Below are 15,138 nucleotides of genomic sequence, written 5' to 3' on the forward strand. Positions count from 1 at the left end.
TTTTTTGCAGAAAGTGGTTCCTGGGGAAGCCAGAAATCACAAAGAGAGACCTGGCCAAAGCCATTTGTCATAAAGAGCAACACAGTCCATTACTGGGTTCATCATATTTATTACAAAGCTTGAATGGAGAAGTAATGTCCTGTAATGGAGCTGAACCTAAGCAGATTTTTTAAAAATTTTTCAAGTTATGTGCAATAATTTGAACTGATATTGAGGACTATTGAGAGAAATCAGTGGCTTGTTGATCAAAGGCTTTGTGTTCACAGAGGAGGGATTCATTTATCAAATGTGTTTCCAGGGTAACACAGAAAAATAAACGTATATGGTTACACGTAGGTGATTTGCAACGGTTGATCAGTCAAACGTAGCGACTTTCTTTCCCAAGCACTTCAGTCGTGCGCCAACAGCACAGATGGCGACTAATTTGATTATACAAAATATTCAAAGTAAAGTAAAATAACAGCAATAAGAAAGCCACAACAGAGAAGCAAACCCTCCAGCTGTCAGAAATCAACTAGCGGAATCCAGCTTCATTTCGAGGTATGTTATTGTGGAGATGCAAATGAGCACAGCATCAGCTCCGCGGCTAATGAGAGGTGTAGAAAACACCGGCACACTGAATTCAGAAAGGCACGCTGAATTTTTATAGGTTTCTTGAACTGATAAAGGAACTGGTCTTTCTTTTGCTTTGTTGGTGGAGATCATGAGTGCATCGGGTGCTTGGTGTGACTACATGTGCTCATGGTTTGCGGTGGATCTGTACTAATGGATCCTGCTGCATCTGATAAGCTTCATAATTTCTGGAAACTTCTGGAATTTCAGAACTTTGAGATCAAGCACCTTCTTCTGGTCTTCAGGCCCCTCTTCATTCTCAAACTCCAAAAACAAGGTTCTGCTGTTGTTACCGGTCAAATAAACCTAATGTGATGCTATTTAGAAACATTTTCCCAATCTCTGTCATTTTATATGGAGATATGCTGCCATTCAGAAATGTGGGTATTTGAGTAATATTATAATAATAATTATTGTATATAATAATACAAAGATAACACTTTATTATAGGGACCTATTCTCATTATTAACAAGTTGCTTATTAACAGGCCTATTATTAACATATCCCTAACGAAAATTAACCATTGTTTTACTACAAAAAAAAAAAAAAAAAACTGGTTACTATAGATTAACCATGGTTTTGCTACACTAACCATAGTTTAACCATGGTATTTGTAGTAAAACTATGGTTATACAAATAGTAGTCAATAAGCCAAAGAAACATGCTTACTACAATTTTACTATAATAAAACCATGGTTCATTTTCTTAAGGGATTGGTTGTTTATTAGTGTCACATCTACGCTGGAGCAAGGAGAACGCAGGAGTCGAGGAGTCGAGGAGCACAATCAAACCTTCTTTTAATGAAGCACACACAGGGAAACATGGAGCATGGGGGAAAGACAAACAATACTGGACATCAGACACGGGGAAAACCAAGGCTTAAGAATACAGGGGAATCAAACGAGGAGAACCGAAACAGGTGAGGAGACAATCAAACACAGACAGAGACTAATGAACTATTAATAAAGACAGGAACAGGAAGGACCAAATATGGGCATGGGGAACAAAACACACGTGACAGTTAGTACTTATAAAGCTCATATTCTGCATGATTATATTCTCCATCCCTAATCCTACCCAATATCTAAATTTAACAACTACCTTACTAACTATTAATAAGCGGCAAATTATGAGTTTACAGAGGCACAATTTGTAGTTAATGGTTTGTTAATAGTGAAAATTGGACCTTAAAATGAAGTGTGACTAATAATAATAATAATAATAGTAATAATAATAATATCTTCTGCTCACCAAGGATATATTTATTTGATCAAAAATATAGTATAAATGGCAATATTATGAAATATTATTACAATTTCACAGAACTGTTTTCTATTTGAATATTCTATGATTCAAATAACCCTAATTTGGTGCTATTTAGAAACATTTGTCTCAATGTCTGTAATTTTAGTTATTTTAATGAATTCAACTTAAATAAAGGCAAGAACTGAACATAAGTTTGTTTAGTTTTTTATTTCAATGTTAGTTAATAAAAATACAACTGTTCATGTTAGCATTGACCCATTAAATAATATTAACAGATGAAACTTTTGATTTTAATAATCAACCCATTCTCACTCCCAAGGCGTCAAAAACTGAAGCATGGTCAAACGCCTTTCGCTTCACTATGAAGACGCCAAAAGTGCCCCTAGGCCTCAGTATATGACAAAATAGGATCTCCATTATGGCAAGCCGTTTTGACTTTTATTCATTCTCATGATATGACTTCTTGATATCAACAATTCAGTTCTTACTAGTTAAAATGTTAATTCTTGATATCAGGAATTAGATTTCCACTAGTAACAATGGCTATTTTTGATATCAGCAATTGCATTTCCACTAGTAACAATGTTAATTCTTGATATCAAGAATTAAATTACAGATATCAACAATTTAATTCTTGATATCAACAATTGTATTTTCACTAGTTAATTTTCACCATAGGCTGCCATTCAAAATCAATTGTTGATATCAAGAATTAACTTCTTACTAGTTGAAATTCCAATTTCACATATCAGAAATACAATTCATACTAGTAAAAATGTTTATTCTTGATATCAACAATTTAATTCTTGATATCAACAATTTAATTGTCACTAGTGACAATGTTCATTTCTGATATCTGAAAATGTATTTATGATATCAACAATTGGGAGGGTAATTCTTGATATCAACAATTTAATTCTTGATATCAACAATTTAATTCTTGATATCAGAAATTAAATTGTTGATATCAAGAATTAAATTGTTGATATCAATAATTTAATTGTTGATATCAAGAATAGACATTTTTACTAGTAAGAATTGTATTTCTGATATCAAGAATTAAATTGTTACTAGTAAGAAATTAATTCTTGATATCAACAACTGATTTTGAATGGCAGCCTATAGTGACATTTAACTAGTGAAAATACAATTACAGATATCAACAATTTAATTCTTGATATCAACAATTTAATTCTTGATATCAACAATTAGCATTTTAACTAGTGAAAATGTAATTGTTGATATCAAGAATTAACATTGTTACTAGTGGAAATGTAATTGCTGATATCAAAAATAACCATTGTTACTAGTGGAAATCTAATTCCTGATATCAAGAATTAACATTTTAACTAGTGAAAATTGAATTGTTGATATCAAGAAGTCATATCCTGAGAATGAATAAAAGTTAAAACGGCTTGCCATATCTCCATTGCTTTCAATTGCTTGCTTTATGCGTCAGGTCAAGACGCTTATGGAAAATGACAACACGTTCTCCCCCGCTGTTTTCAGTTGTTTGTCTTAGTTTAATGGTTTGCATGCATTTGTAAAAAATATAAATAATTTTATATACATTTATACTTTTACTGGAGCACCTAACCCACCCCTACCCTAAACCTACCCACTTCTGAACAACATAAAACACGTGACAGGGAAATATAAGTGCAGTCGCCGGTATTTATTGCAAAAACTGACCACAAGCAGTATAAAAGCATTACAAACAAGTCGTGTTGCATTCCAAGTCTTCTGAAACCATACGAAGTCTTTATGATAAGAAGAGAGCAAACATAAGGTTTAAATCGCTGAAAATGATCCCGCTCCGTTAAAGCGCTCACATCTCATTCAAAAAGATACTCCCGTCCCGTATGATGCAATTGGTCACGAGACACAGAAGAGCCAATAGCCTGTCAGAACAGCATAACGCAATCGTTCACGAGACACAAGAGCCAATAGCATGTTATATCTTGTGTTTTATTGACAAATGGTAGGTTTAGGGGCAGGGGTTGGGTTATGTGCTCATTAATGTGTAAATAATGTAATAATATAAATAAAACTGTTGTGGCTGTTTACATTGAAAAATCACACCCCAACATATATGCAATAATGGCAATGTTATTACCCAATATATAATTTAATTATGACGATACAATAACCAGTATGGCGTCGGCATATTGATGCTGAGGGTTTCCTATTTAAAGCAACGGAGGACCCTGCAAGTCGAAAAATGACTCTAAGGGGTACCTTGAGCGTCAAAAAGCGACGCCAAGTGGTCCTGACCAAGCTTCAATATGTGACGAGTTGGGTGTGAGAATGGGTTGCAATAATGCATTAATACATTTTGAAATGTTGAAAGCAAAACCAGGAATATTGTAAAATAATTTCAAGTTTTCTATGTGAATATCTATTTTATGTGAATATAATGTAAAATGCAATTTGTTTCTGTGATCAAGGCTGAATTTTCAGCATCATTATCCCAGTCTTTAGTCTTAATCAGAAATATTTATTGAGCAGCAAATCAGCATATTAGAATGATTTCTGAAGGATTGTTATCAATGTTGAAAACAGTTGTAATGATGAATATTTTTTTGTGAAAACAGTGATTCCATTCTATTTCAGGTTTCTATGATGAATAGAAAGTTTAAAAGAACAGCATTTATTAGAAACAGAAATCTTTTGATCAACTTATAATAATAAAAATCATACTGACACACAACTTTTGAGTAGTAGTGTATATTTGGAAATTGTATGGTAAAGCAGCTGTAACTCAAACAGCCTAGAGCTTTTCCCAAATTGATTTATTTATTGTCATTTGTGTGGGAGCTCCTGTTTGGGATAGTATTCGAGTAAAAGTTCGAGAAAGAGATAAAAAAAAAAAAAAATGAACAACTCCTGCCTGTTCTCTCTCAGCTCCATAAGTATAAGGCACATGTCCAGAGAAGTGCTCCATTGTGCTGAGTTATACTGCCATAAAATAACAAATGAACTTTTATCGTTGAGAGGAGCAGAAAACCTTGAACCATTATACATAGCCATGACAGTTTATATGGTTGTCATTTATAAAACAAATTGGCCTTTTGTTATGTCACTGCCTCACTTATTCCATCCTTTTATGTTTCCTTTTTTACATTTATTAAAGTCAACATTCATATCTTGGCTGCTAGGAAGTCAATCTTCCCACTTTGACAATGCATATTTAACTTTAATGGACATATGCATAATATTACACACACTTTGACTGTGCCACAGACTTTGATTGCATCTGATAAATGAAGAACCATATTAAAACATGTATTGGAAGCAAGAGATGTGCTGAAAAATCAACTCTGTAACCCAGCATGTCATGAATGGGACATTTCTGCTTTTAGTTTGTTACAAAGCAGCATTTAACTGCTCCAGTGCAGTTGAGTGGCATGTGATGCTTTTTCCTATATTTATAACTGCAATTAAGTGGAATTTACACTGGGATAAAAATATCTACAATCTCACACATGCTCTTAGAATAGCATCTTCACTTCAGTCTTCCAGTTGTTTAACTTTATCTTTAGAAGTGAAGCGTTGTGAAAATACTGCACTGATATTTAAGAAAATACACATTCATCATCATTCAACTTTACAATATATAAAACAACAGCCCATCCCAGGTATGTGCATAAATATTCAACTTTTTCTAATGTAACATTGTCAAGTCAAACAAACATGCATGATACATATAACAGATTCTCAACAGGTTTTTGTCCAGTGTACTTCAGTTTGGCATGTAAGCTGACCTAGATGAGCTGTGATTGTCCCACCATGCATGCCGTATCACAAGAATGGTGAAATAAATAATCAATCCATCCATCCATCCATCCATAAATAGTATTGATTTATTTAATTATGTAGGTAGAACATTTTATTTATTTATTTTCTATGTACATTTTAATATAACATAGTCGGATAAAATGCCATATTTTCTTTTGGTTCACTGCTCTCGGTTAATATTTTTGTCGTAAAAAGAAAATTGGTGCCTTTGCTTTAGTTCATTCAACATGGAATTCATGGGGAAAAAAATCAACTTCAGATGCATGGAAAAACCCTTGACACTATATGTTTAAGGAAATCCAACTCTTACTAAAAAGCTTTTGGGCCATTGGGTCTCAATTCTCAGTCTAATTAAATGTCAAAACTAAATGTGTTAGGGAAAGCATTATTTCAATACCATATTTCATGTAGTATTTAGCTGCTGTAATGATTTGTATGTTTTCAGTGAGTTCAGAAACACAATGAACTACAGAAAATCAGAATAATCCATTAAACTGACAAGAAATAAAGAGTTTCTGTTGTGTCCAAATGCTTTCTATGGAAGATTGAAAATGCCACTAATATTATTAAGAAAAGAGAAGACACATCTAGTTCTCCAACTGTATGAATCACATTAGAGTTTAATGTATTAAACAAACATTATTTGATTTGCAATGTTTTTTTGTTGTTGTTCAGTAGTAATGACTTTTTAACACATAAACAACAGAGAGTGCACTAACACTGTCCTGGTGCTATTTACTTCTTTATTTCTTTTAGATTAAGTATTGCTATTTTTTTCTAGCTTTGTGAGTTTACACATAAATATCCATGTTTAGCATTCAGCACATCTCTTTTGTTTTCAGCTAAAATGCCATCCAATTAAGTAAAGAAAAGAGGGCCAATAAAATGGCTTTAACCCACCATTAAAGTGTTTACAAATGAATTCAGCTGGGTTGAAGATCACTGTCATGAGAGCAGGTGTAATCAAGCCAAGTAAGCCAAGTGGAAACAATGAACAGCACTCTACTGCAAAGACACACAATACGAGTCAGTCCAACAAACAAACAAACCCTGTTAATGCAGAGTCAGACTGCTGCTAGACAGATAACATCAGTCTCGGAAAATGACTAGATTTGTGAGTGCAAAACTAGCTATTATGGAGCAGAGTCTCTTGTTTGGAGGCTGCCACTATAAGGCTCCTATGGTGATCTGAATGATTTTCCAGCATGTTTCTATATGTGGTTTCTAGGTTGTTCTGGAGTGTGTTTCCTCACTGCTTAACAACCATAGCACAATGCATCATTGGAAAAAATTAGTCAGGATTGTTTCGTGAAATTGTGGTAACTTTGTTGCACATCCATCACTGGAAACACATTAGTTCAATACAGAACTGTTGATGTCACACAGGCGATGGAGTAATAACTTCTGCTAAATAATAAGTTCACAATAAAAATAATGTCAGGTTATTATAGCACCAACAGCAGAGAGCCATTCATATGTGCACTAACTATATGTAACAAGCATGGCATCTGAAGACTATTTCACTATTTTTATTCTCCATTGTTTTGTTTAATTTAGATATGTTTGGTTCCCTGTTATAATCCTGGGTTCCCATGGGGTGCTATAAAGCACATATGCAGCTCCTTCATACTTATTGATTAGTTTTCTGTATGACATGTTGTAAGTAAGTAAATGACACATATGCACTTTTCCAAAAAAAAAAAAAAACACACTTTCAACCTTTCAACCACACATTCATATATATGGTAACACTTTACAATAAGTTCCCAACAGTTATTCTTAATTAACAATGAATGATGTATGTGTATATATTTTTTTTATTTTTTGCACAGGGAAGAAGATATGTCTTGACTCTGTTTTGCCAAATATTGCTGTAAAAAAGGCAAGTAAGGACAAGCATAATGCACTTAAATCTAAACTAATTATCTTGGAAAGAAGCCACATATGTCTTGACTCCATGTTGCCAAATAGTTCTATAATAAAAATCAAATAAGAACAAGCATAATAAACTTCAATCTAAATGAATTACCTTGGAAATAAGCCACATACAAAAAGTAAACAAACAAATGAATAAATATATATATATATATATATATATATATATATATATATATATATATATATATATATATATATATAATACATAAAAATAAATAAATACAAATTTGATCTGCACCTGCCTATTGATTATCTACCCAAACTGGATTGGCTCACCTCTAAACAATAAGCCCAAAGACAATTAAAGCTTTTTATTAAGTGGACATGGCAACCCTTCTGGGTGGTTGCTAGGGTGTTGGTAGGTGTTATGTGTGATACGTTTTTGCCTGTTTTATTGTGATTTATTGTCATTGTAAAAACTAATTTACTAAATTTACTAAATTTACCAGGGTTTGCTTACAACGTTTTTATGAATTCAAAAATTGCTAGTAAATTTTACAAATAATTATAAAGAAACATCAAGTAACACATTGAATTAAACGTGATTTTTTTGAAGTAGAAAATTTACTTGAATATTCTTTCTTTTATTCACAACTTTTTTTTTGGTAAAACTTTATTTTGATGGTCCCTTTTGAACATTCTGTTGACATTAAGTAACTTTGCACCTACATGTCAACTAACTCTCATTAAAACACTACCTGATTAATATCTGCTAGCTCTTTATTGTGTTGGTCTCCCAACAGACATTCTACTGACTATAAGTAACTTTGCAAGTACATGTCAACTTATTCTAATCCTAACCCTACCACCCTACTAATACTCTACTAACACTATAATGTGAGTTAGTTGATATGTAATGTAGGTGCAACATTACAGAATGTGTTAAATGGACCATCAAAATAAAGTGTAACTTTTTATTGGTTGATTGATTGGTTGATTGATTGATTGATTGTAGAATGAACGCCAAAGACTAAATATGAGTAGTGATGTGTGGTGAAAAAAAATCTAAACAAAACAAAACAAAACAAAAAAAATCTAAAATCATCTAAAGAAAAAAAGAAAAGACACTTAGAAAATCAAATGAGATACAGTTCAAGCTCTAACCCAGAGGAGGCAGAAGAGAGAGGGATAACCATTCTGTTGTCCTAATCTGGCTCTGCTAACAGAGAGATTGTATTGAACGTATCCTTGGAACTTTTCTGTTGTGTGAATGGTTTTAATTGGAGGCACAGATGGTGGCATTTGAACAGAACCCAGCAGTGCACAGACTCTTAAGCCCGGCTGTGGGTTTCACTTCTCTTTACACAGAGAACAATGGCATTGTAGTGCCAGTGACTGTCACCCAGTGTCGTCGCAAGGCCCCACGACAGCAACGGGGCCTAAACGCACTTGGATGAAAGCTGAAAGGAGAAGCATCATGAAAACGGAAGATTTATCAAGGGCTTTACTGCAGTCAGCATGTGTGGGAAGTGTCTCTCTCACTCTCCGTCATGACTTACAGCTCTATACAGATACATAATCCTGATTCTTAGAGCTGTCGGTCTGTTGGTTTGTATCGATGGCTGAATCTGTTGGATCCATCAAAGGAACTGCTCCTGTTTTTCTCTCTATGGGAATGATGTGGAGATTTATACTGGCCAGGCAATCCTCCTGAGCCAGAGATGTAGAAAACTGCAAGGACAGGCTTAAAGCAGGAGGAAAGGTGTGTATGAATGTATTTATGGCACATTCAATGACAATGAAACAAAACAGGAAAATAATCTAATTTACCATTGGTTTATTGATTTTATGTATGTATGTATATATGTAACACCAGAATGATTAATAAGGTTTACTGCAAATTTATTGCAAATTTATTTATGGTATCAAAATGTATTGCAAATTTAGTTTGATATAATTTATTAGGAGATTTGTATTTATAATATGCAAATTAGTAACTAAATGGTAGTGCTTTTTGAAATGGTACTCTCCCAATGATATATTTAACTCTTTTTTTTTTGTATGTATATGAATATATGAGCTGTTTAATTTTACATTGGTTTTAAACATTATTTTGTATGAATTACCATTTTACAGCAATAAACATTAAATAAACTTACAAATTAAATAATATTAATAATGATAAATACACCTGAATGGGTAATAAGATTGTCGTACAACTGGCAGAGGCTTGCACATTTATTGCCAATTTAATTTGTTATTATTCATTAGCAGATAAAAGAAAAAAAATGGATTGGGTATTACTTATGTAAAAAAAATAATAATAATATATATATATATATATATATATATATATATATATATATATATATAATAAATAAATAAGCAAATAAATTAAATTTTAAAAATCAGATTTTATTATGCTATGCTGTAGAAAAGGTTGACAATTATATAGAAATTGTTACTTTTCACTGGCAATTTTTAAGGAATTTTAAAGTACGTAGTTTTGTGAAAAATCATGTTTTAACAACACAAATTGTGTGATATAGTGAAAATATAAACAGTTTGGTCATCCACATTAGTTAATAATTAAAAACAGGTTTACCACAGTTCAAATCAATTCAGTTCAATAAATTGTTAAAATGATGACATTGTTGTGTGTCACAACATACATGAGATTGGATTAGAAAAAATAAAAATACAGATATATCATGTCTTTAAAATAGGTAGTTTTCATGCTAGGTTGATTTTATGTCAGATAATAGCTTATCAAATAATACATCTCACAGTAGAAAACACGAAAAAATAAGCAGCAAAATGCAATTGATCCATCAAAAGAAACATGATTTAGTCTGTTTTTCAGCATCCCAGAGTAAAAACCAGGCCCATTACTGATGTGTTATTGTCTTTGTGTGAAACGGTGCTTCTGCGATGAGTTTTGATCATGGTGTGGGACATTTTGAAGGCTGTTGTGTCCTGCTTTTCAAAGATGACATGTAGCTTAATCTTAAAACGTTGCTTACCTTTGTAGCATAATGCATAATGGTTACCGCTGGCGAGTAATGAATGATGCAGAGATTAACCTTTAGCCCTTGCGAAGGACACTGATTATATGTGTGTATTAGTACTTAAGCGTGCCGGGATGAAACAGTCATGTCTTATGTATGATTGCGTTCCAGTTTATCCTGCCTTTCTAGTTTAGGAACAAAGGCAGCAGACCCCTAAAAGGTGCTCAACAGGCTGCAAATTCACTTGAATAAAGATCTCATCTGGCCCTGGGATGCATTAATCATGTGTGTCCGATCTGTGGCCCGCCAGGCTTGAGCTTTAGATCCCTCTGCGTCCTCCTTGTGATCAAAAGCTCTATTAAAAATCTGTCAAGAATATAAAAGCTAAATTTTGCGAGCATGCCTCACACGTTTTGTTCCCTGCTCACACCAGCCTTATCCTGCTTTACTGCATTACTCACACGTATCAAATAATGTTATGGTATAGCATCACATTCAAGATCCCGAGAAATACATTTACTAAAGAGACACATGGTCCTGTTCTTAATGGGAACGATTCATCAGTGTGTGTTGTTACAGTACAAGGAAAAAATGTTTTTATTCTACTTGGAAACAAAACTGGATACTCTTATGGCTTATTGGTGGATAAAATTACACCCTGTCCATTTCTCTAATTGTTCTAAGTTTGCATGCATCCAAATAATACGTTAATAATCGGATGGCTCATATATCGTATAGAAATCTCAATCGATCCGAACTTTGAGTAGACTGAAAGAGGTGCTGTAGACCTGAAATAATCTGACCAAGTGGGTGGGGGGCATAAAATAAAAAAATAAACATGTAAATGCTTGAATGCAGAACTTTCAGAAATTGTTTTACACTGATTTAGAGTAACAGAAATTAGTGCATGTAAGCATACCTAGTGAACATACCTTTGTAACTCGGCCGATAAGGCTGATCCATTTCTTAAGGACTGTTTTAACGGTATGGAATTGAAAGACTCTGTGCTTTTAACAGCCTAGGATTTCTAGTTGTATTGTGTTATTTTAAGTTCTTTGTGAATTCTGTAAATACAATATTTATTCCTTCTACTTTTGTTGTTATCTCATCCTTTTAAAACACTTATTTTACCTCACACAGTTTAATCTGACCCCATTTTAAATCTATGTAACTCGGCCGATAAGGCCGATCATAACATATGGTGGCCCGTACGGGGAACATTCAAAGATTTTAAAAGCTGTGTTGAGAGAAGTATTTTAAGATGACGACAAATCAAGTTAATGCTGCTTCTTTTAATACATCTGCTCCAGAAGGATCCAGAAGTCGCCATCTCTCCTCCCACTGCGACGAGCAGCCCGGTGCCTCCCACGTCAACCCCTGGCTTTCCTCCTGCCAACCATCCCAGCACATCTACCACTTCACGTACAACCAACAGAGCAACTGATGGAGAATTCTGCGCCACCACTCCAACAGGGCCAGACTTCGACCACATCTTCTCCATCCTCCCCTTCTCCAGAGAGCAAGTCAGCAGCGCACAGGGTGATGACGGCACTCTTCAGGGACTTTCCATCTCTCCCTCCGCTACACCGACCAACAGGATCGAAGTGCGGGAACACCAGGGCTTGTTGTACCGGCAGATCCAGAAGGGGGACGACACCTACAAGATCCAGCTAGTCGTCCCTAAGACCCTGGTCCGCCAGACGGTACAGCACTTCCACCAGAGGACAGCAGAGAAACACCATGGGCGTCTAAAGACCCTCCTGCAGATCCTGGAAGTTGCCTGGTGGTCCTCAATCCGCAGCAATGTCTGGGCGTTCATCCAGGACTGCAAGTCGTGTGGGGTGGAGGCCAAGGAGTGTGCTGTCATCAACCCTACCAAGAAACCACCTCATCATCCACCTCATCCCCGTTCATCAGCATAAACATCATCCACCAAAGAGACCCGCAAGCCGAATAGGAGAAAACGCCAAGGGGGCTGGCGTACCAGCAAGGCTGGGTGCAACATATTCCTGGGAAGAGTGGTGCCACCTACTCAAGGACACCCAGGCTGGTATCGGAGTCCAACCCTCTCTAGTGTTCCCTTAGAACTAGTGCCTAAGACTAGTGCCTGTGTGGGAGGGCCTAGTTTTATCTAACTTATTACAAAGACATTTTAAGACACACATTTTAGAGGATACCCACTACATGGACAATGGCTGACAGTACCTTTAAGGGACTAGTCTCTTCCCCGGGAGCCATAGGCAAAGGGGGGGGACTATGTGACACTGTCACACAGGACACATGTTTTAACCTGCTCAGTATATTATAATGATTTTATGTATATTTGAGTTTTAATAGGTTTTCATGTTGTCTTAGCCATTGTATTCCTCTTAACCATTTTAATGTGTGTATGTCTTTAAATGAGTCGGGGTCTGCCTGTCATGTGACTGATCACATGACAGGAAATAGGAAGTGGGACAGCATAAAGGAGGCAGCATGCAAAATAATAGGGGTCAGTGACCAAAGGACTGCACCAGCTGGATTGAGGAGTTTTTTTTAAGGACTTTCCATTCCAGAATCTCACCTGTTTTGGATTATCACTTTCTTTGGATTGTATATACACCGGTGGACACTTTTACACCTTTAACACACATTTCACACAATTTTGGTTTGTGTGTGTTTGAAGAGAATTTAGAATCTCATGACAAATCATAAGTATTTCATATTTTAGTGAATTGCTGGCTAATACGATCTCATTCACACTGTACAAATTAAAACCAAATTTCTTGTAAAATCGTTACATATTCCCATGAGTTATTAGAATCACACAGAACAAAATTGAAACATAATGCCAAAACAAGTACATTTTGTCATGAATCCGGTCCATGGCCTTCTGTCCGATTGCCACCAGAGGTCACTCTCCCATTATATTGACTCTCACACCACACAGACTGTTAAACATCACCCTGGACTACATTTCCCATCATCCATTGCACTGATTACACACAGCTGTAACCAATCACACACACACACACACACACACACACACACTATATTACACCCACTCAGATCCTTCTTAAACTTAAATCCTTCTGCGTTTATCACTCTCCCAAGTGATAGCACTTTACGGATCCAGTTTATTGTCTGAGTTTTAGTCTAGTTTATCCTGTGTATTGCCTGAGTCAGTCGTGTCTTTATCCTAGCCTGTGTATCTCGTTTCAGTGTAATCTCCGCCTGCCCTGTAGTTTTTAGCCTGCCTTGGATTGCTCTCTTGTCTTGTCGTTTGGACTATGTTTGTACCATGCCTGGATTATCATCGTGTTACCCCTCTTGTCAAGATATTGTTTGCCGATCGAAGATCACGCCTGTTTACTTGAGTACTCTTCTGTCTTGCCCTCTATATACCTGTTTGCCATTTGTCCAACCCTTGCCTGTGCTGACCATGTTAAAGCTTTGCAAATGGATCCGCAAGCCTGATGTTTTGTCGGCTCTGTAACACATTTGTACATTTATTAATGTGATTGCATTCTTCATTAATCTCATTTTATATAATTACAATAAATTTAAACAATGAAAATTATATTGTGTACTGATATTGTACATGTTTGGTGTCCATATATTCTAAATAAACAGTTTTTTTGTTTGTTTGTTTTTTTGGATTTATGTTTGCTGAAACTATACTTTATGAACCAATACCTATAAATATTCATGAGATCATGCTGGATCGTGCATTTGTAACTATTGGGTTAATTGAGGGAACAAGAGTGATGTGAACTTACAGCATGTTTTGTAGCATGCTTACAAAAATACATCTACACTGCAGCACTCTATAGCCAGACAGCTACCAGTCTTGCCATATCATAATTTTCACACCTTTACAGTATCCACGTTCAAACCGGCAGATATGTTTATCTTCCAGATTCTGTCAGCTAGTCTGTAGCTGTTTGTACTCATTGCCCTCCTTTTTTTTTTTTAACCGTAAGTTTTCTTCTCATTATTTTTAATTAATGGCTCAGATTACTACTAAGCTCTGCTCCTAGAAAGCAAAATATCTGAAAAATTCATTGATAACTGATGATTTGCATCATGTATAAAAATAAGATGCATTTAATGTGAATGTGATCAAGCCAAAAGAGGTTGTGATTGTTCATTTAGCCTTTATATATCAAATAAATGCAATTACAAAGAATCCAGGAAAATAAAAATAAATAAATAAAATAAAAAATCCAGAAATGAATATTTCTTGAGCAGCAAATCAGCATATTAGAATAATTTCTGAAGGATCACATTATATATACACATCACGTGTATATATTTGCCTTTATATCATATATTCACTTAATTTTACATTTATATTTATTTTACCCAGTAAAAGCTTTGAAGTTTCTTGCATTTCTTCTGGTAGCAGGGAGAGTTTCTATCTGCTGGAGCATCTGCATTATCTCCAAGGTTATCTGGTTTAACTTATTATCTGAAGGTGCTGCTGCCATGGACACTGAATGCTTTGTTTGCTGTGTCCTCTAAAGGGCTGCTTGATTTGCTGTGCTTTGGAGCATCTCTGAGAGCACATGAGATGGCTGGTCAAGTTCAGTTCGT

At 35.0% G+C, this 15,138-nt stretch overlaps 1 protein-coding gene across 1 annotated transcript; it reads left to right on the forward strand.

The window, feature by feature from the left end:
- The first annotated feature begins 322 nt into the window (after window positions 1-322).
- Window positions 323-14,144, forward strand: LOC131540802 (uncharacterized). The gene is made up of 3 exons (XM_058776062.1): window positions 323-332; window positions 464-540; window positions 11,874-14,144. The coding sequence occupies exons 1-3, from the start codon at window positions 323-325 to the stop codon at window positions 12,483-12,485; spliced, it is 699 nt and encodes a 232-aa protein (XP_058632045.1). The 3' UTR covers window positions 12,486-14,144.
- The last annotated feature ends 994 nt before the right edge of the window (window positions 14,145-15,138 follow it).

Source organism: Onychostoma macrolepis, chromosome 05, assembly GCF_012432095.1.
Source record: "Onychostoma macrolepis isolate SWU-2019 chromosome 05, ASM1243209v1, whole genome shotgun sequence".
NCBI lineage: Eukaryota > Metazoa > Chordata > Actinopteri > Cypriniformes > Cyprinidae > Onychostoma > Onychostoma macrolepis.

Excerpts from the sequence above, each read along its gene's own strand:
- LOC131540802 (XM_058776062.1), top strand. Across the intron at positions 541-11,873 it reads GAATCCAGCTTCATTTCGAG|AAGGATCCAGAAGTCGCCAT; the intron begins GTATGTTATTGT and ends CATCTGCTCCAG.